Here is a 26,505-nt window from a genome sequence, read left to right as displayed (position 1 = left end):
AAGATATTTATTTGCAATTGAAATGACGACAAAAATTCTAATGACTAAAGGTTCAGCAGAGTTTGAACTCTTAAATGTAATTTTTAGACAATACTTCAAAGGAAACAACTGACCCTCTGTCAGATAGAAAACCGTTCTAAAAATGGATGAGTTGCTTCAAAAATTTTCATAAAACCTATTTAATTCAAAGTTTTGCTTTATTTTTTAAAATAACTCAGAGTATTATGACTGTCTCCATTACAATTCCAAAAGTTCCTAAACAATATTTCCTGATGTCACATAATGTAATTCAGTTCCAATCTCAGATGTTCACTAAAGGCTTGTACCGTCGGCCTGTTCGTTGAGTGAGTCCTGTGGAGTCTCTGTATCATTTAAAGATGCAGCATTCATCTGTAAAACCAAATGCCTTTCCTCTTCCCTGTCGTTGAGCAGAGCTTCTTTTGTTTCAACGTCTTCACCCTTTTGTTCATCCACACCTGCTTCGTCCTTCTCCGCCTCCCTCTCTGGAGAAGCTTGAGTTTTCGAGGCCTGTTCTGTCAGCTGAGAGAAGGACTGGGAGGTGAAGGGGGAGAGAGAGAAGGGGACCTGAGGGGAGGGAGATGGGGAGTCATAAGGGGAACGAGAGGGTGAATTACTGGGTGAGTCATACGGAGAGAGAGAGAACGGAGCCTTGGGAGATAAAGACGGGGATTGATAAGGCGATAGGGAGGGAGAAGCGCCGGGGGAGTCACGAGGTGAGATGGATGGGGACACTTTGGGGAAAAGGAGAGGTGCCATGGGTGAAACAGATGGAGACATGTAAGGAGAGAGGAAGGGGGATTGGGAAGGATTGATCACTGGAGAGGGCTTCATGTAGTCTGAGTCATCTGGAAGATTCTCCGTTAACGTTAGCTGAGCTGTAGGGAACTTTCCTTTGACTTCAGTTTTACTTTGGTTTGCTTCGATCTGTGTTTGACTGTGCTCCTGTATCTCAGGCTGGAGGTGAGGAGATGCTGATGGAGGCTGCACTTCACTGGGAGCTTTCTGTGTGGGAAGTTGAGGCTGTGTATCTTGAGCTGTTAGATCAATAGGAGTGGGTTGAGCAGTTCCTTGTCCCCCTTTCTGCACTTTACATCTCCCCTTCTTTTTCGGCATCAGAGGCGGTGGAGGCGGCGGGGCGAGCGGTGGCGACAGAGGAGTGGACGTCTCTGTGGAAATCCTAACCTTGAGGCTGCGCTTGAACATGCGCCGTCTGCATAAAGCGTTCTGAGACTGCAGGAATAGAGGGTTGATGAAACAGAGAGCACCCATGCCTGAGCCACAGTCCAGTTCGCTGGGGCTGCGTGTCGTGATCGGACAAAACTCGTGGAACAAGGCGGTATTTGGACCTGATGGTTTAGTGCCAGTGTCTGTTTCAGGAGCTTTACTGAGCTGGTTGTCAGGTTGTGGAGCTGAGTCAGGCTGAGCTACAGAACTTGTTTGGGGTGCAGCAGCAGTAGGCGGGGCTGATGGCACAGCATCTGGTTTCTTGTCTTCGTCTTTCAGGGGCTTTGGTGCCTCTCGTGGGCCACGGACATTTAGATGGGAACTCCAGAATTCTGCAAGATGAGACAAATGTGTGGAACCTTATATTTTCACTTCAGGATAATCAAAAGTTACACTGGGAACACCAGGGGGGGTGAAAATGGCGATTTCTGTCTCTACTGGCATATGGAATCCCTCCTCCTATTGTTGAAGAACTAAAAGTTATGCATGTCAACACTTCTGCAGTAGTCAAGTCTCCTGAGGGCAACACGGATCTCTCCTCCATAGACACCGGAGTACTTCAAGGAGACCCTCTAGCACTCTTCATCATCTGCTTAGACTATGCACTGAAGAATGCAATCTCGCCCTCCAATGGCCTGGCCCTAAAGCGTTGTCAAAGTAGAAGACACCCTAAAGAAGTCCTCTCGGAACTTGCATTCACAGATGACATCGCCCTTCTGGAAAACACTCTCAGTGAAACAAAAGACCTTCTGCATTGGGTAGAGAAACAAGACAGATTGGACTCTGGAAAGACGAAGTTCGTGCACCTTAACCCAACATCTGAAGAGACATTGTATCCACTAGATGGGTCAGAAATCGAAAAAGTTGATGATTTCCTTTATCTTGGAGGCTACACCAACACAGCACATGATATAGAAACAAAAGTTAGTAAAGCTTGGGAAGCATTAAAATCTCTGTCAAAAATATCTCCAATTAAAACTGCAACCAAAATGAGAGTATTCAAAGCGTAAGTGGAATCCATCTTGCTCTATGGATCAGGCCCCTGGTCAGTAATGAAGACACTCTGAAAAAGAATGAATGGGACTTATACCAGAATGATACGGATGATACAAAGCATCTGGAAATCGCACCTCACCAACAAATTGCTATCAACCATCATTAGGCAACGTAGACTAGCCTTGGCTGGACATGTGGTGAGACACAACGAAGCAGCTGGTTGAGTACTCTTATGGAAACCTGATACCGTCAGAAGGGCTAGCAGGCCTAGCACAACATTTAGGAAGGTGCTAGAAGAAGACACTAGTATGGAAGGCAAAGACCTTTAGACTGCAGGGCTGGACAGAGGGAGCTGGATAAAATAGTTTATTTGTGTCATCGATTCTGTTGGATGCAATTGACCATCTGACTGCCTCTTGGTATTATTCAGTAATCTCATAAACTATACAAAACAGAAGCACTTTTCACAAAATGTATAAAATGTATGATTTTTTTGGCAACATTTCAAACACCGTGAAACTTGTCATCCTTTAATAGATCCAGCCAGCAAAGTCTCAATGAAAGCAGATGTCTTAATCAAAACAGGAGATGAATTAAGCAAGTTTCTTTACACCTTCTGTTGGTTTTTAATTAATATTGCATAATTTGGAAATTAAGTAATCAGTGGACAAAAGGAAAAAAAACGCCCACACACATTTTCAAAGTGTTTGACAGCAGTTGGGAGGTAATTACTGCTTTATACTCTGTGTGCGCCTTGTGTAAATAAATCCTTAAAGGGCGAGGTATGTGAAGATGAAGTTACAAAATGTACCGTGAGGAAACAAGGAATTCACTAACCTATTCCCATATGTGAGATGGACTCCAGCTCTTTGTGTGATGCTGCCTTTGCGATGGCGTCAGGCAACTCCAGAGGGAACGGCAATACATCTCTGACACGATATAGAACAGAAACACTGACATTAGTTCTTGCAAATCCATGGATGTTGGCATAAATATAGAAAAAGAAGAAACACTTAGAGGAACATGGTGTGAAGTGGAAGAAAATGAAGAAGCAAAATTTGGGGAAAAAAAAAAGACTGAAAAGAAGCTGCAGAAAATGAGAAGTGCTAAGACTAAATTGTACCTGCTGACACAGTAGAAGGAAATGAGTCTGGGGAGATCTGGAAAGCTGATGACTGAAGTCTCCAGAGACAGAGCTGGGGATGTTTGGAAAGGGTGAGAAGGATAGTTAGAATCAGTAATGTGGTTGTATTTCCTCTGAGGTCTCACTTCTTTAGATATTGGGTGTACAAGAAATTAAAATACCTTACACCGGGACACTCTGAAAGCGATCCTTATGTAATCACGTGTTAAACACTGTGTAATACTACAGCTATTATAGTGTACTTTGAGCCGTGAGTCTTTTAATTGATTTCCTGCATTCCAGTCCCTCACTGATTGTGTGAAAATATTTTAAAGAGACCAGGAAATCAATCCCTTCGTAGAATAATTAGCTATAGGGTAAAACATACATCAGCAGTGATGAAGACATGAAGTGAAATATGTAGAAACAGTGATTTAAAAGAAATAAATCTGTTTTCATGCTCAGATATATAAATAAAGAAATTAAGCACATACATATAACCAGTTAAAACAAAGCAATTAAAGAAACCAAGCATCTTAAAGTCACTGAATGCTAAGTGCATTCTAATATTTTAATACATTCACCCACAAGAGAAGTATGTTGTTAAATTTTGTGTTGAATCATTAAGTAAATATAAATATGGGTATAGAAATTGGAATAGGGTAATAGATGGAGTCAAAATAGCGCAATTTGTGGTTTGACAGTGACATTGGAATTGAACAATGGTTGTTGTAACTGGGGATGTCTGATAATATCGACCCGATATTTGCATAAAAATGTAATATCGGTCAATATTGTTAGCGTTTTTTTGCCTATCATGAAAACTGATAAAATAATGCCTGGATTTCGCCGGCATGTACCAAACGCATAGAGAGAGGGAAGGAGAGAGGGAGATTGTGAACTGTTGTTTAAGACAATTTTTTAAAATGGCATAAATATGGCATTTTTTCCATAACTTTAAGTTGAAGTAGTTTTCTTATTCCGCACAGACAATGTTTACATTTGGAAAGCCTTGTTGCATTTGAGAATGTATCCAAATGGGCATCACAATAAAATTAGACATGATGTGTTAAATCCATGACGGAAGATATGGGATGTTGCCTAAAATTAGTAAAAAAGCCCACAGATATCGGTATCGGTAAATATTGGAATAGGAAATTGAGAGGTGGACAATATTGACATAATGGTTATTGACAAAAAAGTCAATATCAGACATCCCTAATTGTAAATGTAAATGTTAAAATGCTGTCTGAATAGGCGAGCAAACTACAAATTTCTCTTTTAAAGAGAGGAAAGTCTCATATTGTCACTGATGAGAGTTGACACCTTACTCTTACTGGACTGCTCCTCTATGATGCCAAACTGCTGAACGAAGGATGGCACGCTGTCATCCGCCAAACGCACACAAAGCACGTTCCTTTGGGATGTGCGAGACTTTCGAACCAGGAAGTTCTGCAAGAAGACACAACTGATTACCAGGTGCAGGTGTGAGGATATGAGAGATATGGAATAGAAAAATAAACAAATTAGATTGTTTCAGACCCCTGGAGGCTCTCTTCGCAGTATGTGCAGTGCGGTTGCAGGATTGATCGACAGCTGAAGCCAGACAGGGACTGTGAGGAGGAGACGGTCCAGTACGCTGATGCTTCTCAAGGATCCTCGACCTCTTTGATGCCCCAACAACTTGCGCTGTGAGTCTTGGGAGGGTTCTGGGAAATCATACAGAGGCTCTTCTTGCTGTGCCATCTAAAGCATATCCACACACAAAATAAATAATTATTAACGGCACTTCAAATGATCGTACAGTCCCACGCTATGTGGTTATTATGTCTCTGTGGTGCAATGACATAACAGGAGGATGGGTGAGATTGCTACACACACACAGACACACACCTGCGTAATAAAGGCACCTGGATTTGGACAGCAAGTCCAGACATGGCAAAGTGCAGCAGCTCAGACAGAGCTTAAATGAAACGGGAAAGTTTCAGAAACAGATCTTTAAATTACAGACACTACCAGACTACACAAATGCCACAACACAACTTTTCATACTCAAAGAAAGGCAAACTCCGCTGATTGTGTTTTCTTTTATTTTTCTAAGTAAATCAATAGATTAAATCTGACAGCACAGCCTACATGTCAACATCTGTCTGCATTCCTGCAAATCCTGCACATTTCCTCCACAAGCTACCGGTATGTTACACACTCTTCCTGCTTTACAATCACAACACTTTTTTTCTTATCTAATGAGGAAGTTTCTATATAAAAAAGACCTACCTCTTTGCCTTGATCCTCCATTTAATATATATATATATATATATCCCCTCCGGATCTGCTTTATGATGGCATGCTCCTTTTTTGTTCTTCCACCAACTTTCCTACGATGGAAAGACAACTTCTCTTCCCCTATGGCCTGTCATGACGTGCACTCACAGATCTGCAGATGTGTTTGGCTCCGCCCCCTACAACCCACCTGACCTCACCTGGAAGGTGCGTCATCACGCTGCGTGCCAGCCGCCAAACTCACGTGTCGGAAATTCAGTTTGTAGTTTTTTGTTTTTTCTAGTCATAATAGTTCGGGAGTTAGTTCAAGTTGCTCTGTTGTTATATTGTTACACTTTAGCTGATAGAAATAGCAACAGAACTAATTAGCAAAGACACAGCAGTTATTACTCACATGTACAACCTATAACATCTCGTTTTATTTATGAGTAGTCTATTGCTCTTAAGTAAATATGCCCATCAGAGGCCATATCTCTGAGTATTTTATTAATAGTGCTGGATCTATTTTCCACACAAGTAATATTACTACTACTACTATGACCACCACTACTACTACTACTACAACTACCACTAATAGTAATAATAAACTAATAATAATAAACTAGATCTATTCTAATGATGGGTTCTAGACCACGACAATACCATAGTTGAATAGCTGAGCAAAAACTTTGCAATGTTATTTTATTGTTAATAAAAGGTCAAGATTATTTAATTAATGGTTTAGTTTTTTTTTCTTCAGAGATCCTTAAATCTCACAACAAGATATTCGGAGGAGTGGCATTATGGTGTGTGTGCAGATGGTGTGTGTGCCCTATAATTACACATAGCCATTAAAAAACTAGCTAATTATAGCAATAGGTCACTGAGTAACAATGAAATCACGTTTTATTGTTTTTTGTGTGCTGCTACAGTTATATGAGCTATTATGAGGCTGTGGATAGATTTTTTCTCAGCATTACCACGCAACAATCTGTCTGACTTTATTATTAGTAGTAGCAGTATTAGGAAAGGGGGGTATTGCGTTATGGAATTATTAGATAACATTTATGAAAACAAGTATTTCCAAAGCAAACCCATATGAACCTATGTAAATCTCAGTCACACTCTGCACTAGCTGTGATAATGTAGGTTAAGTGTATAGATAGAAAACAGGATGGCCTAGTAGTGTACAGTGTTTCATAGTGTATGCGCATTTTACCCGGAATTACGTGTTATTAATGCAGTTATCAGGCTAAAATCTTGCTTGGACTGAACTCCCAATGTATCGAGATCCTAACACCGCCTTTGTCCTGTATAATAACCATCTGTATGCCGCTGTGTAACGTGCAAATTCGTCTCTTGCAGTACTTTGAGCTCCCTCGGTGAAACTGCGCCCCCATGGCCGCCACAGAGCCTCAAGAACCCGGAGCCGGATGTGAGGTTTGAAATACAACAGCTCCAGGACCGCGTTGGGTAAGGCGTCTGTGTACTCTGCTGGCATAAATAAAGCTTTTCCTTTGTTTTTGTACACAAATGAAAACGCTACTGTAACGAATTATGTACTCTGTGACATCACATAGCAGCTAAAGACGTTCAGCTTTAGCAAACGTTTCTACCGCTTTGGTAAAACCACTACGTTAGCTTTAGCGAGCTTAGCTAACGTTAGGTTAGCTAAAGCTTCATCGTTCATGTTGGCGTTTAACAAGATGGCCAGGACTGTCAGGAGTTTTTAGCTAACAGTTGATCGAGCTTGCATCTTCCAGTACAAACAATTTAATGATACCACTTATGGCCCATTTGTTTGGTGTTAGTTGAGCTTCAAAAACAAAGACCGCTTGTAACTTCACTGGATGCAATTTCGCCGCAAAATTTAGCGGTTTTATTAGCGTAGCTAATAATATCTGCTAACGTCAGTGCGATTATTGCTAAATGCCCCCACAGCAAATCTACAGATAAATATTAAACCTATCTGGTAATATCGCCTTAGTTGGAAAAAAAAATCAAACAAACAAACAAAAAGCTATGATGGGCCTCTCCGGAAATTCCTATCGAGATGCACTAACCAAGCGTGTTAGCTAGCGTTCTTCTAAGTACCAGACTTAACCAAAGGTAATAATACGTCCTTTTTATTATTTTGCAGATGCCTGGCTAATACAGAGATGAGCGAGAACGTGAAGTTGTTTGTGGGGAACCTTCCTTTAGATGCAACTCATGACGAACTAAACAAGCTTTTTGCTCCATATGGGGAGATCAACACCTGCTCCTTGCTCAGACAGTATGCCTTCGTCACCCTGAAGGGAGAGGGGGCAGCAGACAGGTATGCAAAACTCCATTATGTTATTATATATAGACCATGTACGGATTGTTAATGTGCATAATTCGAAAATAACATTACATAGAGTACAGAAATTTATACTGTAACATTTTTGAGGCGTAAATTCAGATAACTCTTGGTACTTTTCCCTGGGTATAGTTACAGGAACTGTGAAAATTTATCAAATTCTGGTCCACAATCGGTCTATTTTGGCCACAAGTAAACAAAGATTTGTTCACTTGTGCTCAACTTGAAGTGAATATTAGCTAAAAATGTAGATGTGGTTATCCTAAAGAAGTGTTTATATGTTTATACTAGTGATACTCAGTGTATTGCATATATACAGCCTGTATAAACACAGTAAAATGCATTGTGTAAGCAAAGTATTTAAAAACAATGTTTGTCTAGAGGACATGCAAGTGGAAACTACAGATATTGGTGCAACAGCTGTTACAGAAATGATAATCATAACAAAATGGCAACTAATTTCTTCTCCAAAAATATGGGTTATATAATTATGAAATGTAATTGTCATCTGTAAAGATGATTAATGTTTTACGAATGTTATGTTTAATCTATCCTTTAATTATGACAGAATTTCAATAATATCTACAAATCACTATTTCTGTTTTATTTATATGTCTCAAAATATTGAAAAAGAAATTCAGCAATGCTGGATCAGGCCAGTCTTAAACCACTTGACATTGTTGCTTAAAAAAGAACACAGATATGCTAAATTATTACACACACACACACACACACACACACACACACACACACACACACACACACACACACACTTTTTTGGGGGGAGGGGCTCAAAAAAGCAGAGCAGACCTCCTTAAATCTTTCTTCATGCTTGCCCCTTATAGTCACTGGGTTTTGTGTTTAATTTGTGCTTTTTCTCCTGATCATGCTCTGGCTGCATTTAATTTTTTTGGGTGACCCACTATTTGACTTATCATATATAATACAACCTAAAACTTTCATTTGATTTTATATAATTTTATATTACAAATTATGCATTATGTTCTTGACATTGAGAATAATCAAAGGTGTGAAAAATAAAAACTTAAATGAGCTATGAGCATTATGAAAATACAACGGTATCTTAAAAACTACAAGTGAAAAATGCCATTGTTAGAAAATCATGTCATGAGCTAATCAGCTAGTATTAGTACTGGTGTCATGTCTTCTGTTCTATAATTTGTTTTCAATATTGCAAACTTCATTTAAAATGTTGTTGCACTTGGTGCCATCTGTTGTACATGTCATGATCATTAAACTTGTGTTTTTCCTCCCAAAGAGCCATACGACATCTTGATGGCAAAGAGTACAGAGGCAGACCCCTGGTGGTCGAAGAATCTCGTGCACGCCCACCAAACTCCACTAAAGTGTTTGTGGGAAACCTCAGTGCAACGTGTTCAGCAGATGACTTACATGGACTGTTCTCAACCTTTGGAAGGGTTTTAGACTGTGATAAAGTCAAAGGTAAAGTACAAGCCTGCTGCTAAAAGAGCTAAAGCATGTGCAGGGAGGTTTTGTAAAGTGTTTTCCCTTTTAGAAATTTGCACCTTCTTAATTGAAGTGATGTGGTTTGCATAGGAATGGTGCAAGGTAGCAATCCTCTCATTAGATTCTAATGTTCTGTGTTGGACTCAGTAAGTTTTCTGGGACACAGTTGCATCCAGACAGCAAGTGTTAATCTGTCAAATTAAAAGGTTTACTAAAACAAGTGTTTTTGAACACCTCACCAATGCTAACACTGATCTCCCTCTTTCTTGAACACTCCACAGCAAGATTATGCTCAAATGTCGGCTATGCATTTGTGCATATGGAGAGGAAGGAGGATGCCCTGGTAGCTATTGAAGCGCTCAATGGGACCATGTTCAAGGGCCGTCAGCTGGCTGTAGAGCTGTCCAAAGCCCAGCCTTTGATCAACCAGATTGTTACAAGTGGAAATTCACCTGCAGGTAGTGTGAAACCAGATGAAGATGAAGGATACGTTTGTGGTTTGCAAAAAATAATATTCAGCAACTCATATCTGTGCTCTCTTGGTTTTCTTTTTCTTGTAGGTGGCAGAGAGGGTCTTCTTCCCAGACCACCTCCATCACTAGAGCATCATCAGAGTCAGGCAGCTGTGCTCGCTGCAGCTGCAGCTGCTGCCGCTGGACTGCCCATACAAGTTAGTTCATTCTCTAACAGGAATATCCAATGCCATCGGAATCCTCCTAGTTATGATCTTTGAAAACTGAGACAGTTGTGGATAAAACAAAACAGCACATGCTTGCCCCATTTGTTGGGAGATAAGTGAGATTGATCAGACGTTTTGTGAACGTACTTTCACTCTTTCCAGGCCACACTCTTGTGCTATCCTATAGTGTTTATCTAAATTAGATTTAAGTCTATTAAACAAACTTAGGGAGCGTCTCATTTTTCCTTGCAGGTTCAGCAAAGTGTCCATAATTCATTTTACAACACCACATCGTTTGACCCCACCTACGCTGCTCTCAAGGGTATCACAAGTGCTAAAGGTGCAGATGGGGTCATATACGGGGCTCTTGCCAGCCAAGTGTATGGATCTGTTGCTGACCAGGTGTACCAAGATATGGCCAACCACAATACCGCAGCAAGTGTAGCTGTTGAAGAGGTAGAGCCACAGACCACACCGGATCCAACAACACTGTTTGAGGCAGCGAGAGCCAAGTTCTTTCAGGAGGGACAGAAGGTCTGTTAATACTTGAGTAAAATCGTATCGTGCACTTCGCTTTGTGTATTTTTATGCCACTAACAGGCTTTTTCCATATATTCACTGACATATTTTGAATGAAAGGTTCTGGCAGAGCAGCAGGCAGGGAGGAAAGCGGCAGTGTCAGAAAATGAGCGGGACCGCAGCCCGATCAGAGGAAACCGAGCCCCTCTGCTTCCCGACCCTGTTCCGGGTTCGTTCGCCCAGATACGACCAAAGCGGCGCGCCCTTCTGCCGACACCACCTGGAGGACCTGAAGACCCTGCAGCAGCCGCCGCCACCACAACTCCTGAAGGGTCAGACCCTGTCGCTAGGTACACACAGTACATTCTAATATAGGATGGAGCTAGAAGAAAAACAAGCACGTTAATCCTCTGTACACTCATGATGCAATGCTTCTAGTAAGAAAAACAACAATAGTTTGGTCAACGTAGTACTTAGAATAGTGATTACAAAGTGCTTTCAAGAAACATAAAAGTTTAAAAATGCAGCCACTTGTCCATTATCTCACAAGATCTAATTTTTAAGCTAATTTTAGTGTTTTTACTCTCTCTTCTGTTCCCAAACTGTAACCTGCACTCTAGGTCTTACACAGAGTACTACCAGCAAATGCATCAATACCAACAGTATCAACAGTACCAGCAACAGTACCAGTACCTCCAGTATGCCTACACGAATCCTCCTCCTCCGCCACCTCCTCCGCCTCCACCGGCCACCACACAGGCACAAGCATCCACCACAGCCCCGGCACCCCCGGGGACTTACTCGGCACCCCCCTCAACATACGCCGCATCGGGAGCCTATCCCCCGCCAGGAACGTACGACGCTTCGGCAAGTTACAACGCCTCATCCGGGAGCTACGACGCTTCGTCCGGGAACTACGACGCCTCGTCGGGAAGCTACGACGCCTCGGCAGGCTATGACACGTCAGGAGGCTACGGAGCGTCAGGAGCTTATGATTCTTCAGGAGCTTACGCAGCAGCGGGAAGCTACTCCACATCCACACCGTATGAGCAGACACCCGCACACGGGCAACCCATGCCCCAGCGCCATGATTACCCTTACCACACGCCAGAACCCCCTTATCGATAGTCCAACCCCCCCACACGCTCCTTACACACTGCAGATGTGTGTGTGTGTCTGTGTGCGCGCATGTGTATTTACATAGGGGACAGTTTAAAGAGGAAACTCAGAGAGGGAGCAAAGTTGTAATTCGAATGTGCTTTAAATTTGAAGCATCCCCTCCCTTTTCTTTATTTCGGCTAACCTGATCTCTAGTTTCTCTGTCACAGAATAGCTACTGAGTTGAGTGGGTGATTTATATAAGTTGGCAAAGTCGCTGGACAAGTGGAGATAAGGGGGCCAGGTAATATTGGAATTCAGTCAAGCATTCATAGTTTCTGTTATATGATGTCACAGAGGCATAGCTGGGTCTTTGTTGAATGTTGAAGATGCTCAAATGTTGCCTGGGTCAAGGTTAGACTTTGAACACAGCATTGGGTCTCTTCAGAGAGTTTTTTTTTTTTGCTGGAACAAGGCCTTTTATATACTCTCCATATAAATGTGAGCATAATTTCCTTGCTGCATAGTGAACTGTCCAGTCTAATATTTATCACAGTAAATCTTTAACTGCACCATCGCATGTTTCAGGTTAGCCACAAAATGAGAAATACGGCTCAATAAATAGCAAATTAGTAAGTTTAACCGATTCAAACAGATAAACTGGAATCCTGGCAAAATTAGACTACATTGCCTTTGTTTTTTTTCCCCAAAAACTATTTATTCTCTACAAACACGTACTCCTTAATGATGGCCAATTTCAAATATATACTCATGTCAAGTAATTGATCTTTTTGGAGGCTGCAGTTTTTAGTGTTATTAAGCTGTATTGCATCATACTGACAAATAATTATTTTGGCCACCAACTTATTTGTCAATCAGTGGATTAAATAGTAGAAACATCTCTCTGTACAATGCAGTACAGTTCTACAACACACTACATCCTCCATAAACGTCATGAAGTAAACTTAAACATGCAGCAAAGCAGGAACAGAAACTGAACATTTTTACCCTCATAAAAGTAGAATTTACTGCAGGATTGCGAGTGCAGTTTACCTGATAATCTGTTCAGTGAGTGTGTCCAAGGTCACTCACTTGTAGTGGCTTATGAATACTTTTTGCGGGGTATATAATAGGCCTTGGTTTGACTTCAGTTGCATTCATCCTTTTGTAACAGTCAGCCTTTTCATCCAGACTTTTGGTACACGTGGCGCATGGAGCCCGACGACGAGAGAAAGCGGAACTGCGGTGAAATTAGGCATGAGTGGTGCGTCAGACTGATTTTCATTGCTTTCACTGAAGAACCTTAAATCTGTCACCAAATGAGAATGTGTTGCTAAATTGAGCAGATTGTCTTAAGAGTACGTTTCAGGTTGATTTCCCAGAACTGAGAGGTTTAGAGATAAACTAACAGTTCACACTCAAAATGATGGATCCTGGAGTTCTTCTGATGTGGCAAAAATCACAAATGGATTTGTTGGAATTGATGGTGTAGCTCTGATTATAGTGCAGCTCACTTAACTCTAGCACTGAGGGATTTGGTTTTGGCACCTTGTTTTTTTTTAGCTTACCTGTTTTTACAGTGAGAAGATTGACTTTGGAGTAAACTTCTAATCCCACAGGTCTTCCTGGTAACTTGGGAGTGTTTGCCTGAGTTACCATGAACATGACCACTGTGTGATAATGCATGCTTGAAGTTTCATTGTTGGGAGAGAAAGGCAAAGAAGACTTGACACTGATAACCACAGGGTGAAAATACAGGGCGCATTTTTCTCTGATTAAATTAGCACACACGATGGGTTGTTCTCTTTGAGCGATTTCTCATAATTTCCTTTTTTTTTTTTCTTGGAAAGCCCAGGCTTTTTGTGCATCTCGAGGTCTAGACAGAAATCAAGATGAAGCATGAGTCCCAACCTCAGGAGTTAAATATATCCGGTGACAGTTTTCGGTTAAAGGTTGCCTCTAAAACGTCAGAACAAAATCGGAAGTCATGTTATCATTGACAGTACTTTCTTTCTCTTTCAGTTTGATGTAGAATTGTCGTCAGAACATTCTGCGTGAAGAGCAAGTTGAATGCATCCACATCTTTCTCTAATTTTAGGCAGTACTCGGTTGAACCCAGCCATTCAATAGCAGATGCGTTTTTTGATTTTTGTAAATATGTGAATTTAGAAGAGCCAGGAGAAATGTCAACAAGCAGCGCGTGTCCAGTGAGCATCGTTTTTCAGTTGGTTTTTGACGTTTTCTATCATTAGCTTTTGTTTGAGTCTCATGAGCCGCTGTCATGCTTCTGCTCTCGTGGAAATTATTGTTGATTTAGAGGAAATGTTGAGCTAGTTTTCATACCAGAAAATGTACAATTTGGTACTTGTGTAAATACTTGAAATCTCATTTGAAACAGAAAGTGATGCCAACCAACTTCTGGTTAAAAAAAAAAATTGACTCTTAATAATGAGATGAAGTGATTGTATTTCTTCCTAAACAGTTGGAAAGCGGATGAAGAAGTACAGTTGAGTTGTTGTACCAAAGTCTCTTGAGAAAGAGACAAGCAGTTTGTATAGCTGAGAACGGTTATCGTCATGCTTGTAGCATGTAGCGAGTGGAGTTGAGCCATTGCGGCATGAGTGTGTGAACAAAATCTGCTGTTAAATCCTCCAATGATTTGAAGTGCAGATAGTTACAAACTGGAGAAGATGACAATTAACCATTGGAGCAGAGAGAAAGGAGAAAGTACGTGTATTTTTTTTTTTTTTGGCTAAATGCAGTGCAGTGGCGTGTGGCTGGTGTGTAGAGCGTAGTGTTATTGTCCGAGTGGATCTGAGGTGACACTTTTGGTGCTGCAGGTGATATGAAGGTTGTTTTGGATTTTGTAAAGGCCGCTGATTTTCTCGGGCGGCAGTGAGAAGGGCCGATGACCTTTTCCTCTTCTCTCTTCTGATCTTACCAGAAGCACACCTCATTTTGACGCTTGGCTTAGGATTACTGGCTTTCTCTGCATTCATATCACACCCAGACAACTGTCCAACTCCACACTCCTGATGTATTTTAGCTGGGTTCATTTTACTCATTTAACGCAGGCTACATGTGCAAATGATACTAATGCACACCTGATTCCACCTGTATTTTTTTATAACTTACAGTAGTTGCTCTGATGTGATTGTACCACACATTAGTTGCTCATCTTATTTTCTCATTCGGCACCTGATCTGACGGTGCCGTGTTAAGTGACACATAGCCTCTCTACATTTCCACATTATTCCACCTTCTCCATGTGAACTGTTAGTTGCATGCCTTGTTGTTGCTGCTGCTCCAGCCACCTTCTTCCTCTTGCTGATTATTGCAGCTAGAGTGGGAGGGAGCCAAACTGAGCCCTTGCCCTGGACGTACGCCACACGCAGCTGTAGCGTGGGATGGGGAAAACAGCAGCGTTAGGCCTGAAACTGCTGTGGACGATGGGGTGTCCCCCCACTAAGGTAAACACTCAGACCACACACTCCTGCCCCGCCCCGAAACACGCGTACACACTCACAAACACATGCATACAGTACAAATACAACCATGTCCATACTTCTTATTCCTTACCTGCCTTCAGGGATTTTGATTTGTCAGGATTTTTGGAAATGTATCTCCCATCAATTTTTTCAGTGGGAGATTAAACTTCGTCCTGCTTTTTATTTTCCTGCCCCCCCAACGTTTCCCCCCTGCAAGCATACTCTGCTCATACATTCCTGCTCCCAACGTGACCACTCACACAGTCTTTTGAGGACATCTGTACCGCCGTTAGTCTAAATCTGAACGCTTTCTGCAGCAGGCGTGTCGTCGTTAGTACATCCAGTATCAAACAGCCTGTCACTGAAGAGTACCAGGCAGTCATGGCCGATCAGAGCTGGATTCAGGACAATTAGGTAGGATGGGTTGTTTTAGTTTTTGTAAACGCGACCCTGCGGCCACTTCGGGGTTAAGTGCCTTGCTTAAGGAGCACACTGGTAGGCCCTCCATTTCAGAGTTGAATAACCTGGCTCAGGATCGGTTGCTGGTTCAACGCTCGACTCCCATTCTCCCCCCAAAACGATTTTTGATGCCACATTCAACCTGTATGAATGACAATGAACACAAATACTACCATGTTGTTTTAAATTACATTTTGTTCTATGTTCTTTGAAATGTTTAATTATCAATAAATGAATTTCAACTGAAACGACACCTTCTCTGTGTGAATATTTGAAAGATGCTAGACGAAAACTCTACTAAAACTGAAGCATAGCGGCAGAGTCACCAAATAATTGTCCAAGTTCGGCATCAGATGACGTTTTATTCCATTTTCTTCCAAAAACATCAATCTATGCTTTTTAAATAAAAACCAATAATTTGATAACAATCCAAACCTGATGATAATTCAGTCGATTTAATATACAAAAAAAGAAAGAAGAAATTGAAGGTATGGGACCTCACGCCCTGCTAACAAGAATTTTCCATGGACACTGCTGAGTTTCATGCCCTCAGCAACAATGAACAGTTCACAGATGGATACTAGACTACTGAATGAGTGTAATGAATGCGGTATAGACAAATATACTGAGGTCGTATCCCAGTAGGCCTACGGACAAAGGGTGGAGCGTAAAACTGCAAAGACATCATGCGCCATTCATTGGCATAATGACATGGAAATGCAGCAGTTTCTACTCTGGCAACATAAATCTGGTTTCCAGCAGCCAGATTAGTCCGTGAAGTAGCTTCATTTGTGAGTACAAAGTTTTGTTTTCTATGGATCACTGTTGGGAATCTGCAGTCAGTAGATAATTGCCTTGGAAATCTTCCATTCTGGAAAGTACTACAAGCAACCTAGTGTTGAGAGTACACATTGATTTAAGTTTACCTTTTGGGAAGGTTAGAGTGCAGCTACTAGGTTTGTGTACTTTGTGCAGATTCTGAGATGGAGAACTTGTATAGACAGGCAAGATGTTAGAGAAAGTAAAGTTCTCTGACAGACTCACCTTTCAAAGCTCTTATCTCAAACTACTCAGTCTGAGAAACTTGTCTCAGGGCACTTTTAGGAAATCCCACCACAGACAATATAACTTCTAGTTTGCCTTACAGATTTTATTCTGACCCTTTTTTTTCCTTAGCAGGGTAGAGGGAAAGTAAAAGGGAGTAAATTCTTGTTATATAAACTATTGCTAGAAAAAATAAAACGTACAGAGATATGACAGACATGGGGCTGCTAAAAGTAGTTCATTTGACCCATCTGCATTTTCACAGTGGGGTTTTGAAAACAATGCTACTGATCTCATTACCCCTTGTCCAGCTCTGTACACTCTCTGGCCTGCTTTGCCAAAATTGTGCAAAACAGAGTTGAAGCTTCTGTTGAATCCAAGCCTGGTTTCAGGAAACCAGTCTGCGCTTTTGGAGCATGACTGGGAACTAATAAGTCTATTTGATGGCAACAGACAGGACAAGACTGGGCAAAACACATTAAAAACACCACACAAAGTGGACCAGACCAAACACGTATTACAGTACTGAGACTTTCAATCACAACCTCCCATGATGCTGCTGGCATAGTATGAAAAAGGAGCGAGCATTCAAACACACGTATTGAAAATAGCAACGCTTTAATAAAGAGCGATTTTACAAGACTGCAATGTCTAGCTAGCTAGGTGATAACTGGCATTGACATCCATGGTGTTTTACAGAGATGCAGTTATGGTAACTGGGTTTGAAGTTTGATGGGTTACTTGCAAGTTGCATTTCTGCATGCGAGGCAGCCTTCAAACAGTTACAGACCCTACATTGTAAAACAGTTGATTATGAATGTCAATGGACGTTCATGTCAAGAGGTAAGTAAAAAATCTCATGGAGAAATTTCCTTAACATTTTCCAAACACACCGGTAAGTGAGAGTTCACACAATGGTCATGCTTTTACCGGGCACACAAGCCAATAAAAAGACGACACTTAATCATGCAAAAAAAAAGACAGTTTCTTTGTCTCTAAAAATAAAAGAACAAAAAAATCCTTGGAGTTCTGATATCATCCATCCGTAGTGACCTTGAATAAGAAGAAGCTGCGCTTTGATGATGACTTTGGTGCAAAAAAATGTTCCTGTTTTGAAGAGGACAGACCCTGTCCTGTCCACTTCCTTGATGAAGACACTCTTGGTATAGACCAGTTGTGATAGTTTACCCCTGACCCCCCCAGCCCTCCCGACAACACCCCTGATCCTCCTCGAGATGGACACAAACATCACGAACATCGACCCGAGCCCACCCGCCCATCCCTGGATGATGACACCTTCAAAATACAACCATTCAACACACAGATACAGCAATAAATTGTCCCACGTACAGTACGTCATCCAATGGGGCTTCGATCACTTTACAGAGAGAGCACGTCTAAAAACACATGAACGGCATTACCTATATACAGAGGACACAGTAACAGTCAGAGGTTGGCCCAGGATGGATCGAGCTGCGTTGTGGGAGCGAAGTGCACAATGAAAAGAGCATTCAGCTGACGGAGAAAGACAAACCACTGGAACAAGGATTAATGGAGGAGAGTGAAACGACAGTGTTCCAAAAGGAGATACCCAAATGCCAGCTGACCACTTATTTAGATCTCCATTCGATGGTGGAGCCTCAAGAGAATCTCTGCCTGCTCGGTGATGATTTCTAAAACAAGTCTCTCTGCTGGTAGTGGAGTCGTAGCTGCAGGGAGATTGGTTTTTGCGTTGCCAGCAGTTACAGTTCAAGCTTGAATCACAACGATACGCCAACATACAGTTGCAATTCTATGATGGTCTTGTTAGAAATCACCAGCCTGCGCAGCTCCAGCTGTCTGGAGAGGTTCGCCTCAGACTCGCTTTGAGATTCCAGATCTCATGACTCAGGACTTCTTTTTTTCTTGGGTTCTTTTTGTTGTTGCATTTTTTGGCAGATGAGTGATCCTAGAGCCACCTTAAATTGATGTTGTGTTGTACAGACTGAGACACGGTCACAATAACACTCATTGCTAAGTTAGTACACGCTACCAGCTCGCTTGAGACACTTTTCGTCTCTAACCGAGGAACATGACCCTGTTTATCTCTATGGGAAGGCATGTGCACACAAACACATACAGTACATGTACATAGAACAGACACAATCAATAGAAAACGACTTCATCCCCAATCGATTATTGCCCCTTTCAACTGTACATCCCAGCAATGATTTTAGGTTTTTGTGCAGCAGAGCATTGCCCCCTCTTCGAAGGTTTGTGCTATATATAAATATCATCTAACTGTGGGTCTAACTTGCCCTTGGATCTGCCAGAAAATCCACATTAACATTTAACGTCTCATTAAAGCCTCCCCGTCTCTGGCTGTCCGAATTAATCAGTATGCCGTCACTGCAGGCATTACGAAGGGCGTGATCGACAGACATTGGCCTCAGCTGCCTTCCGAAGGTCTGACCTTCATTTGACTCCTCTGACTGACCTTTAGCTGTCCTGTCCTTAAATGTTAACAGACCTTCCTGTGTTAGCAATGTCTTTAATTCCTCCAGGTGGAGGTGAGACATCTGCCGTGAGTAATTTCCCTTATCTGGTTTTTCTGAGGCAAAAAAGACTTGACAGGAGACTAATTTTGGACAGGATAAATGCTCAGGACAGGGAGGGTATCATACAGTTGGGAGTTAAGACCATTTCTGATTGGCTAGACTGAGAATCACCTTCCTGCTAATTATCCACTCACCTCTCTGTCTGGCTCTCATTGCATTTTTCACTACTTTTAGAGCAGTACGGGTATATAACAGAACAGGTTATAAAACCAACTCAGAAACATAAAAACAGCATTCTGTACAGAAACCTGAAGTGGACACACGAGAAGTACAACACTACGGCAGAAAACGCTTCTTAGAACAGGCTACAGATGGGTGGAAAAGACAGTAATGAGGTTGCATGATATTGCACAGCTGTAGAGGAGGAAATAACAGAAAAAACAAACGAAATACACAGTGTGTACAGCATGTCCCCCAAGTAGCAAAGTTAGTGTGAGAGGTTTGTTTACATCCAAATGCGATGCCTGGGTCTGGCTCAGTGCTTTCATCAGTTAGTTCCAGTGCAGTAACACATTGGTACCTGGCAACACAGCAATGACATCAGGTACCAAAAGAGAAACACGCAAAAGTGCATACCCTACACAGCTACGTCCATCCACAGTCACACAAGCGCACCCACAAATCATTGTTTCTACGCCGGATTCTTGATGTTGAAGTTGGCAATTAAGAACAAATGGAGCTCATAAAAAGACTCAAACGGTAATGTCGATGCAGCACGCTGAAATGTAGAAAAAGGGACACACGCACACACGCATTCAAATCAACAACTCCTGACATCAGGTAATGGATGACACGCAAACCGGGAACCAATCTGAACAAGATGCTAAAATCACCTACACAGAAATAACACCCTTGGCAAAGTTCACATTGAGTAAAGTGCCAGCAAACGATCCAATCGGAGAAAGAGACGTGTGTCCTCCAAGTTTGATTCAGTTGTGGGGATGGAGAGGAACGTTGGTAAGCCTTTGTACAAGAAATGATCAGGGTGAAGAGGGAGGGGTCAGGAAGTGGCAATAGAGCTTGCACACTTCCAAAGAGTCTGTCTTCATAGAGTCATCACAGGTTGTAATTGCCATTTGAACTGGCAAATCAAACAGAGGATGAGTGGGATTGATGCGGAGCCTCTGGTGCCCCCCAGCACTACAGATTCAAAGACAGAGAGATCAGTAGCCACATGGAGAGAGGAGAAGAGATTAGAGGGTCAGGTGACATGGAATCTGACATCAGCATTTCATCCTTTATCCATCCTCTGGTCTCCGTCTTCCTCTCCCCTCCCTGTTCCTCTCTGCCCTCTTCTTTCTTCCTCCTGCACTGGATTTGGTTCTGGATTTGTGTTCGCCGTCGCCTCTTTCTCTCCATCACTTTCCTCTCGCCTTCTCTCTTTCAGCTTTGCTGCCATGGTTACAACATCGTCTCTACATGAAGTGCATCTGCAGAGGACGGGGGGAGAATCGAGAGTAATTTAGTTTGACAAAACACCTCATCAAGTGTTGAGGCATCTATTGACAGGCATATTACCTGCCGCAGTGCCGGGAAAACAGCTTCTCGTAGGGCACGAGTGTTCATTAAGCAATTATATTACTCTGTTATGTTTTGAATAATTGGTCAGAAATATATTTGATCGTTTGTTCTCACTCTTGTAGCCCTAAAAGCTGATGATTACTTGCTGTGGAAAAACACTTTTTTCACACTTCTTGGTCAATTTTAAAATTATCTGACAACATGATTCATCCCGTTTCTTGAACACGACTAATCAATTTTTGGAGAACAGCTATGAATGAGTGCATCAATTATTCTAGGAGTGTATAGATTAAAATGTGTATCAAACAAATATTCTACACTTGGTTGTTCTGCTGTAATTCCTTTTAACAGTTTATGGCGTGCAATGCATCCAATTTTATTTTATGATGACATAATTACCAGTTACAGCCTAATTTTCTTCTTTATTGGTTTCTGCTTCAGTAAGAAATGTACTTTTCTCAGAAAAAACATTCAATAACCCCCAGATGGCTGACTATAACTATAGCTACTGCTTCCCCTAAAGCTACACATTGCAAAGCATGAAAGCAAGAGTTGGACAATATTCAGTCAAGTTTCAGTTTGGACTGTTTTTTTCTTCCTCCACATTCTCCTCGTTGACTACTAAACTTTTTCATTTATTAGGAGAAAAAGGCAGTGATTTCCTAAGAGATACCTTAAAGTATTTATTAGGCAAACTGCTCAAGCTTCAGGTCACACTGACGTGGCAACAATAGAGCAACAGAATAAGGGGCTACAATAATAGTTAGTTTGCAATACACATGGTACACAGTTCATAATGACAATTGAAAGTTAGTGAAACTGCATTTTAGCTTATGTCAAGATTGATCTTTGTGATGTCCGAGTATCTAGAATCTGTTGTGCATAGTGGAAAAAGAAAAATGCACAGTTTATGAAAGGGCCCAGATTAGCATGCTACTTTATCCCATACAATTTTAAATTTAGATTAAAAAGGTTGAATATTTAAGCATGAATTGGACAGTCTGAAAAATGCATGGTAAGCTTTCTAACAGTTACATGATACTACCAAAGTTCTTCTAGAGCAAAGGCACATTCTCGTATCCATTACTACATAGCCGGAAAAACATGAAGCATATCCTAATACATAGCATGTAATGCGTCAAAAGTTCATGCCCTCCTACAATTGGTCAGATTTAGCAGTATGCAAGCTAGCATGTTTTTTCTGACAGTGACGATCAAAGTTTAAGGTGCAATATTGTGACGAAATAGTATAGCCCAGTTGTACGCATACTTCATGCGACCCTGTGTACTTTGTAAGGGCAGCTGCAGTATGTATTTAATGGAAAAAGATAAGTTGTGCGATGTGGAACACAGCCCACATATTACCACTTGGTAGCCATCTTGGTACTATCTCTGAGTAGTTTTTTTTTTTTTTTTTGCTAGCAAAGCAAGGCTGGGGCGGCTGGGGCTCAGGTGGTAGAGCGGGTCGTCCAATGATTGAAGGGTTGGTGGTTTGATTCCCGCTGTGACCTAGTCATGTGCTGTTGTGTCCTTGGACAAGACACTTTACCTGCCTTGCCTCCAGTGCTGCTCTCACACTAGTGTGTGAATGTTGGTGGTGGTCGGAGGGTTCATAGGCGTGGATTGGCAGCCACGCTTCTGTCAGTCTGCCCCAGGGCAGCTGTGGCTACAAATGTAGCTTACCACCACCAGAGTGAGAATGTGAGAGTGAGTGAATAATGGATCCATTGTGAAGTGCTTTGAGTGCCCAGAAATGTTTTATATAAATCTAATCCATTATTATTATTAATGCTCCTGTCTAAATCAAAGGAGCTATAATTGCACCGTTGATATAGAAACTACACATACAGAATAACCAGTCAAAATATGCTTAAAAAGTTTACTAACTGCCCCAAATTAAGGTTTAAAAAGCACTTTTTCCCTACAGTTATGCAACATTGTGCTTGTGTCAGTGCAGCGACACGATTGGCTGGATGTTTTCCGATTTGGCATTATAAAGCAGATTTTTGGCTTTTTGAAGAGAGAGGCGGGACATGTCATGCACCCACCATCTTTGGTGCAACAGGATGTCTTAGATTTCTATTCAGGATTCTTTTAATGGTAAGTCTCCACCTTGGCATGTCTGTGATACAATTTCTATGTCTGTACAGTAAATATAAGGCTACCAGCAGTAGCTAGTTAGCCTAGCTTAGCATTAAGAGTGGAAACAGAGATAAAGGAATCCACCTGTCAGCATGTCTCAAGGTCATCGCTTAAGATGCTATATCTTATCTTGCTTGTTTAATTCATTCCAAAAGTCTTAAGACATTGTGGTTTTTGGCATAGCCAGGCCTGCTACTTTCCTCTGTTTCTAGTTGTCATGCTAAGCTAAGCTAACTGCTAGACATAGCCGTTCCTTTAACTATATAGCATTTGCATTAATATGTATGCGTGTGTTACCTGTGTTCCCGGGATGGGTCCAAAAGGATTGGTGGGTCTCAGGACAGGCTGGTTGTACATGACAGGCTGCGGGGGCATCATGGGAACGCCCCCCATCTGATGACTCATCTGAGGGGGGAGCTGAAGGTAAGAGACAGAAAGAGGTAAGGATTAAACGTCGCAATGTGGAAGGAGACACATAATTTCTGATTTCCGTATGTATGACTATGACTAGAAGACACTCCTTACCATTCCATACACAGGCACTTGGGGTGTCGTCATAGGAAAAGCCACTGGTGCTGGAGCCTGTACACAAAAAAACACATTTCTTAATCTTGACCTAAAAGTCTATTACAAACATAATCCTGATGCTGTCAAAGTCACATCCAACCTGCCGAAGATGTTAGAAGACAACAAAGACACAAACATTTTTACTTTCCTCAACATTTGCATTTGTTTGCCTCTTGCAAGATACCTAATCCTTAGCGACGAAAAGAGGCACACCATTTAGTTGACTTGCAGACTGGCAGTTTGTAATAACCACAAGGGATGAAACAACAATGCCAAGGCAGCTCAATAAGCTAAAGCGTCTCCTTTCTCCTGATAATTCATGTAGCATCAACAATACAAACAGTCTAATGATAAAGCGTCACAGGAATAGCAAAGGAGTTTTTTGGTGGATGGCAGGATGAAGTCAGGTGCAAAGAAAAAAGAATGAGGTCAGTGTGAATTGGCAAAACTTACATAGCCAGTATAGATCATCCCATTCTGTGGAGAATTAAAGAAAAGAGAGGAAAGAAAAATAGTTAAAGAATGCAGATCTGCACACTAAAGTTAAAGCCTCGCTCGTTTCTTTTCCCCAAACGAGCGGAGAAGATAAGCCAGACTATTGCTCATTCCTCGTGTTACAATCACTGCAATTCAACTTTCTATTCAAGTCGTGCCGCCGGCTTTCCAAACCATTTGCCGACAAAATGAGCAGTTTGAGTTGAGAGGTCAATCAGTGCAAAATTAAAAAGATGAAACCAGACTGAATGAAAGAGACGTGGAGATAATTGGAGTGGAGCACAAAGGACAGAAACGCATTTGGGAGCTCCGACAAAAGCCCAGAATGCAGCAGAAAGTTACATTTAGCCAAAAGGTATACTTGATGGATCTGAATCCGAAGTGAGATATATCATTAGGAGAAACTGACTTTACTGGCAGAATGATGGATGGCACCAAATTAAAACACAATGCAACATTTCTTCCTAAGATTTCTGGGAGAGTAGTTCCTCACTGGTGAGCTGAACTGATGAGGCATTAGTGTCTTTGACTTTGATTTTCATTAGATGTTCCTGCTGCCACTATACTGGTGTGTAATTATTTTTGTTTTGGATGATTTTTGTAATAAACAGAATCCATCCATCCATTAATTATACCTGCTTTATCCTATAGAAGGCATCTGACATTGGGTGAGAGACGGACTACACCCTTTGTTTATTCCCTTACAAGGCTAAAATACAGAGACAGACGACCATGCATGCTACCACATGTGGCCAATTTGGAATCATCACAGTCTTTGGATGGTGGGAGGACATCGGCGCACTTGGTGAAAATCAACCCAGGCACAAGGAAAACATGCAAACTCCACATAGAAAGGACACAGCCGGACTGAACAGGTACGAAACCAGAGCCTTCTTGCTGTGAGATGACAGGTAGCTCTGCCACTTCCCTACATACACTATCGTTCAAAAGTTTGGGGTCAACCAGACAGTTTTCCATGAAAACTCACACTTTTATTCATGTGCAAAAATAATTGCACAATGATTTTCTAATCATTAGCCTTTAAACGCAATTAGCTAACACAATGTAGCATTAGAACACAGGAGTGATGGTTGCTGGAAATGTTCCTCTGTACCCCTATGGAGATATTCCATTAAAAATCAGCCGTTTCCAGCTAGAACAGTCATTTACCACATTAACAATTACTAGGCTGTATTTCTGATTAATTCAATGTTATCTTCATTGAAAATAACCGCTTTTCTTTCAAAAAAAATAAGGACATTTCTAAGTGACCCCAAACTTTTGAATGGTAATGTATGTCCTACAAAATGTCAATTGAGTTCTTCCTCTATTTTCGAAATCATGCCAAAAAAGGTGACAGGTGTACTTAACAGCTGCTATAAAGCCATTACTTGACGTTCAAAGTTCTGCTAATTTAACACCTTTCAAACATTGTTTTCTAGTCAAAAACTGTATGCGATGACTAAAAATCTGATACTTCCTGCGATGGGGTGAGCCCTGAGCAAACACAAAGGTGTTTTTTGAAAACTCTCCGTATTCGCGTGTCAGATTGATGATGGGTGAAGCTAATTACAAAGAGGGCAATCTCTCAAAGACTGAAAGCTCCCTAATTTTGTGTTAGATTGTTTTGTTAATTTGGTTATATCAAATAATTCCAAGCATAAATCACTGCAGACTGGAACCAGCTCCAAGTGAGTGGGCTGCTCCAAATGACGATCACTGGCAATACAGAGGGGATACAGAAACAGTGAGTATTGTTGTCACTCTACTCTCTGTCAAGTGTCGATTTAGATGTTTGGACAGCAGTTAACAATCTCGATAAGTGGTAAAAATATAGTCCTTCAGATGGACTGATCGGTTTTTGTTTTGTGTTTGTATCATAAATTAAAATCCTCGCGGTTAACTAATAAACCTGCCGATGCCGTGAAATGGAAAAAAAAAATCTATTTTCCAAGTGCGACCTGTGTCTCTGCATTATTCATTTACCTCGTCTTGCGTGCTAGAAATCCTTTTTGAAAACATGCACATGCTTCTGATGACTCATCCTCTACTCAGGGGAGGTTGAATATCAAATCAAATGTGATTTAGAGTGACTAGCTTGTGCTTAGTTTTTAGCTGGTAAACATGAAAATGAAGATTGTACTTCAGGTCCAGTTTATCTTTTCAACTGTTGTCCTGCTAATGCAACAGAACAGGTGAGGCTTATGTGGAAATTAGCTCTGTGTGGCTCTTTAGCTCTTTATCCTTCCAGGTTGTTTCATTATATTTGCTTGATAATCCACTTTTTGTCATCCAAAATCTAAATGCTGGATACGATGTTGCTGCCAGTTTTTCCCCAGTGGCCAGCATTGCATCTGAAAAATCCCCTCAAAGTATTTCCCCCCATAGACCGAAATTCTAAAAGAAACGTCTGTTAAACTGCTGAGGATTTATTTGTTGTA

General features: G+C 41.4%; 3 protein-coding genes across 7 annotated transcripts in view; 1 reads left to right on the top strand and 2 right to left on the bottom strand.

Moving 5' to 3' along the window:
• The window catches only part of LOC110959394 (phosphatidylinositol-binding clathrin assembly protein-like), a 168,496-nt gene that overhangs the window by 120,454 nt on the left and 21,537 nt on the right, over positions 1-26,505 (bottom strand). For 2 of the 3 annotated variants that reach the window (XM_022206248.2, XM_022206249.2), the window contains 4 exons: positions 24,023-24,046; positions 23,528-23,584; positions 23,300-23,419; positions 17,344-20,769 (listed from right to left, as the gene is read on the bottom strand). The exons of the other annotated variant lie outside the window; for it this stretch is intronic. In XM_022206248.2, the coding sequence (XP_022061940.1) occupies positions 20,755-20,769; positions 23,300-23,419; positions 23,528-23,584; positions 24,023-24,046 (216 nt within the window). In that variant the 3' untranslated portion in view covers positions 17,344-20,754. Of the gene's footprint in view, positions 1-17,343; positions 20,770-23,299; positions 23,420-23,527; positions 23,585-24,022; positions 24,047-26,505 lie in introns of those variants that run through there. 3 annotated transcript variants of the gene reach the window in all.
• On the bottom strand, positions 185-5,920 carry LOC110959393 (uncharacterized). The gene is made up of 5 exons (XM_051937313.1): positions 5,642-5,920; positions 4,696-5,110; positions 3,365-3,437; positions 3,079-3,170; positions 185-1,577 (listed from the first exon to the last, which is right to left on the bottom strand). Exons 4-5 carry the CDS (start codon positions 3,086-3,088, stop codon positions 313-315), a joined length of 1,275 nt encoding a protein of 424 aa, XP_051793273.1. The 5' UTR covers positions 3,089-3,170; positions 3,365-3,437; positions 4,696-5,110; positions 5,642-5,920; the 3' UTR covers positions 185-312.
• Positions 6,965-15,946, top strand: rbm14a (RNA binding motif protein 14a). Of its 3 annotated transcripts, XM_051937312.1 has the most exons (9): positions 6,965-7,099; positions 7,767-7,943; positions 9,247-9,431; positions 9,737-9,913; positions 10,016-10,125; positions 10,387-10,668; positions 10,774-11,003; positions 11,274-11,696; positions 15,092-15,946. In XM_051937312.1, the coding sequence occupies exons 2-9, from the start codon at positions 7,786-7,788 to the stop codon at positions 15,093-15,095; spliced, it is 1,569 nt and encodes a 522-aa protein (XP_051793272.1). In that variant the 5' UTR covers positions 6,965-7,099; positions 7,767-7,785; the 3' UTR covers positions 15,096-15,946. The 3 variants fall into 3 exon arrangements, with proteins under 3 accessions (XP_051793272.1, XP_022061943.1, XP_022061942.1); XM_022206251.2 differs by having other exon boundaries at positions 10,774-10,985; positions 11,274-15,946; XM_022206250.2 differs by having other exon boundaries at positions 11,274-15,946.

Source organism: Acanthochromis polyacanthus, chromosome 17 (assembly GCF_021347895.1).
Source record: "Acanthochromis polyacanthus isolate Apoly-LR-REF ecotype Palm Island chromosome 17, KAUST_Apoly_ChrSc, whole genome shotgun sequence".
In the NCBI taxonomy this organism is placed as follows: Eukaryota; Metazoa; Chordata; class Actinopteri; family Pomacentridae; genus Acanthochromis; species Acanthochromis polyacanthus.
This window is presented reverse-complemented; position numbering and strand designations above follow the sequence as displayed.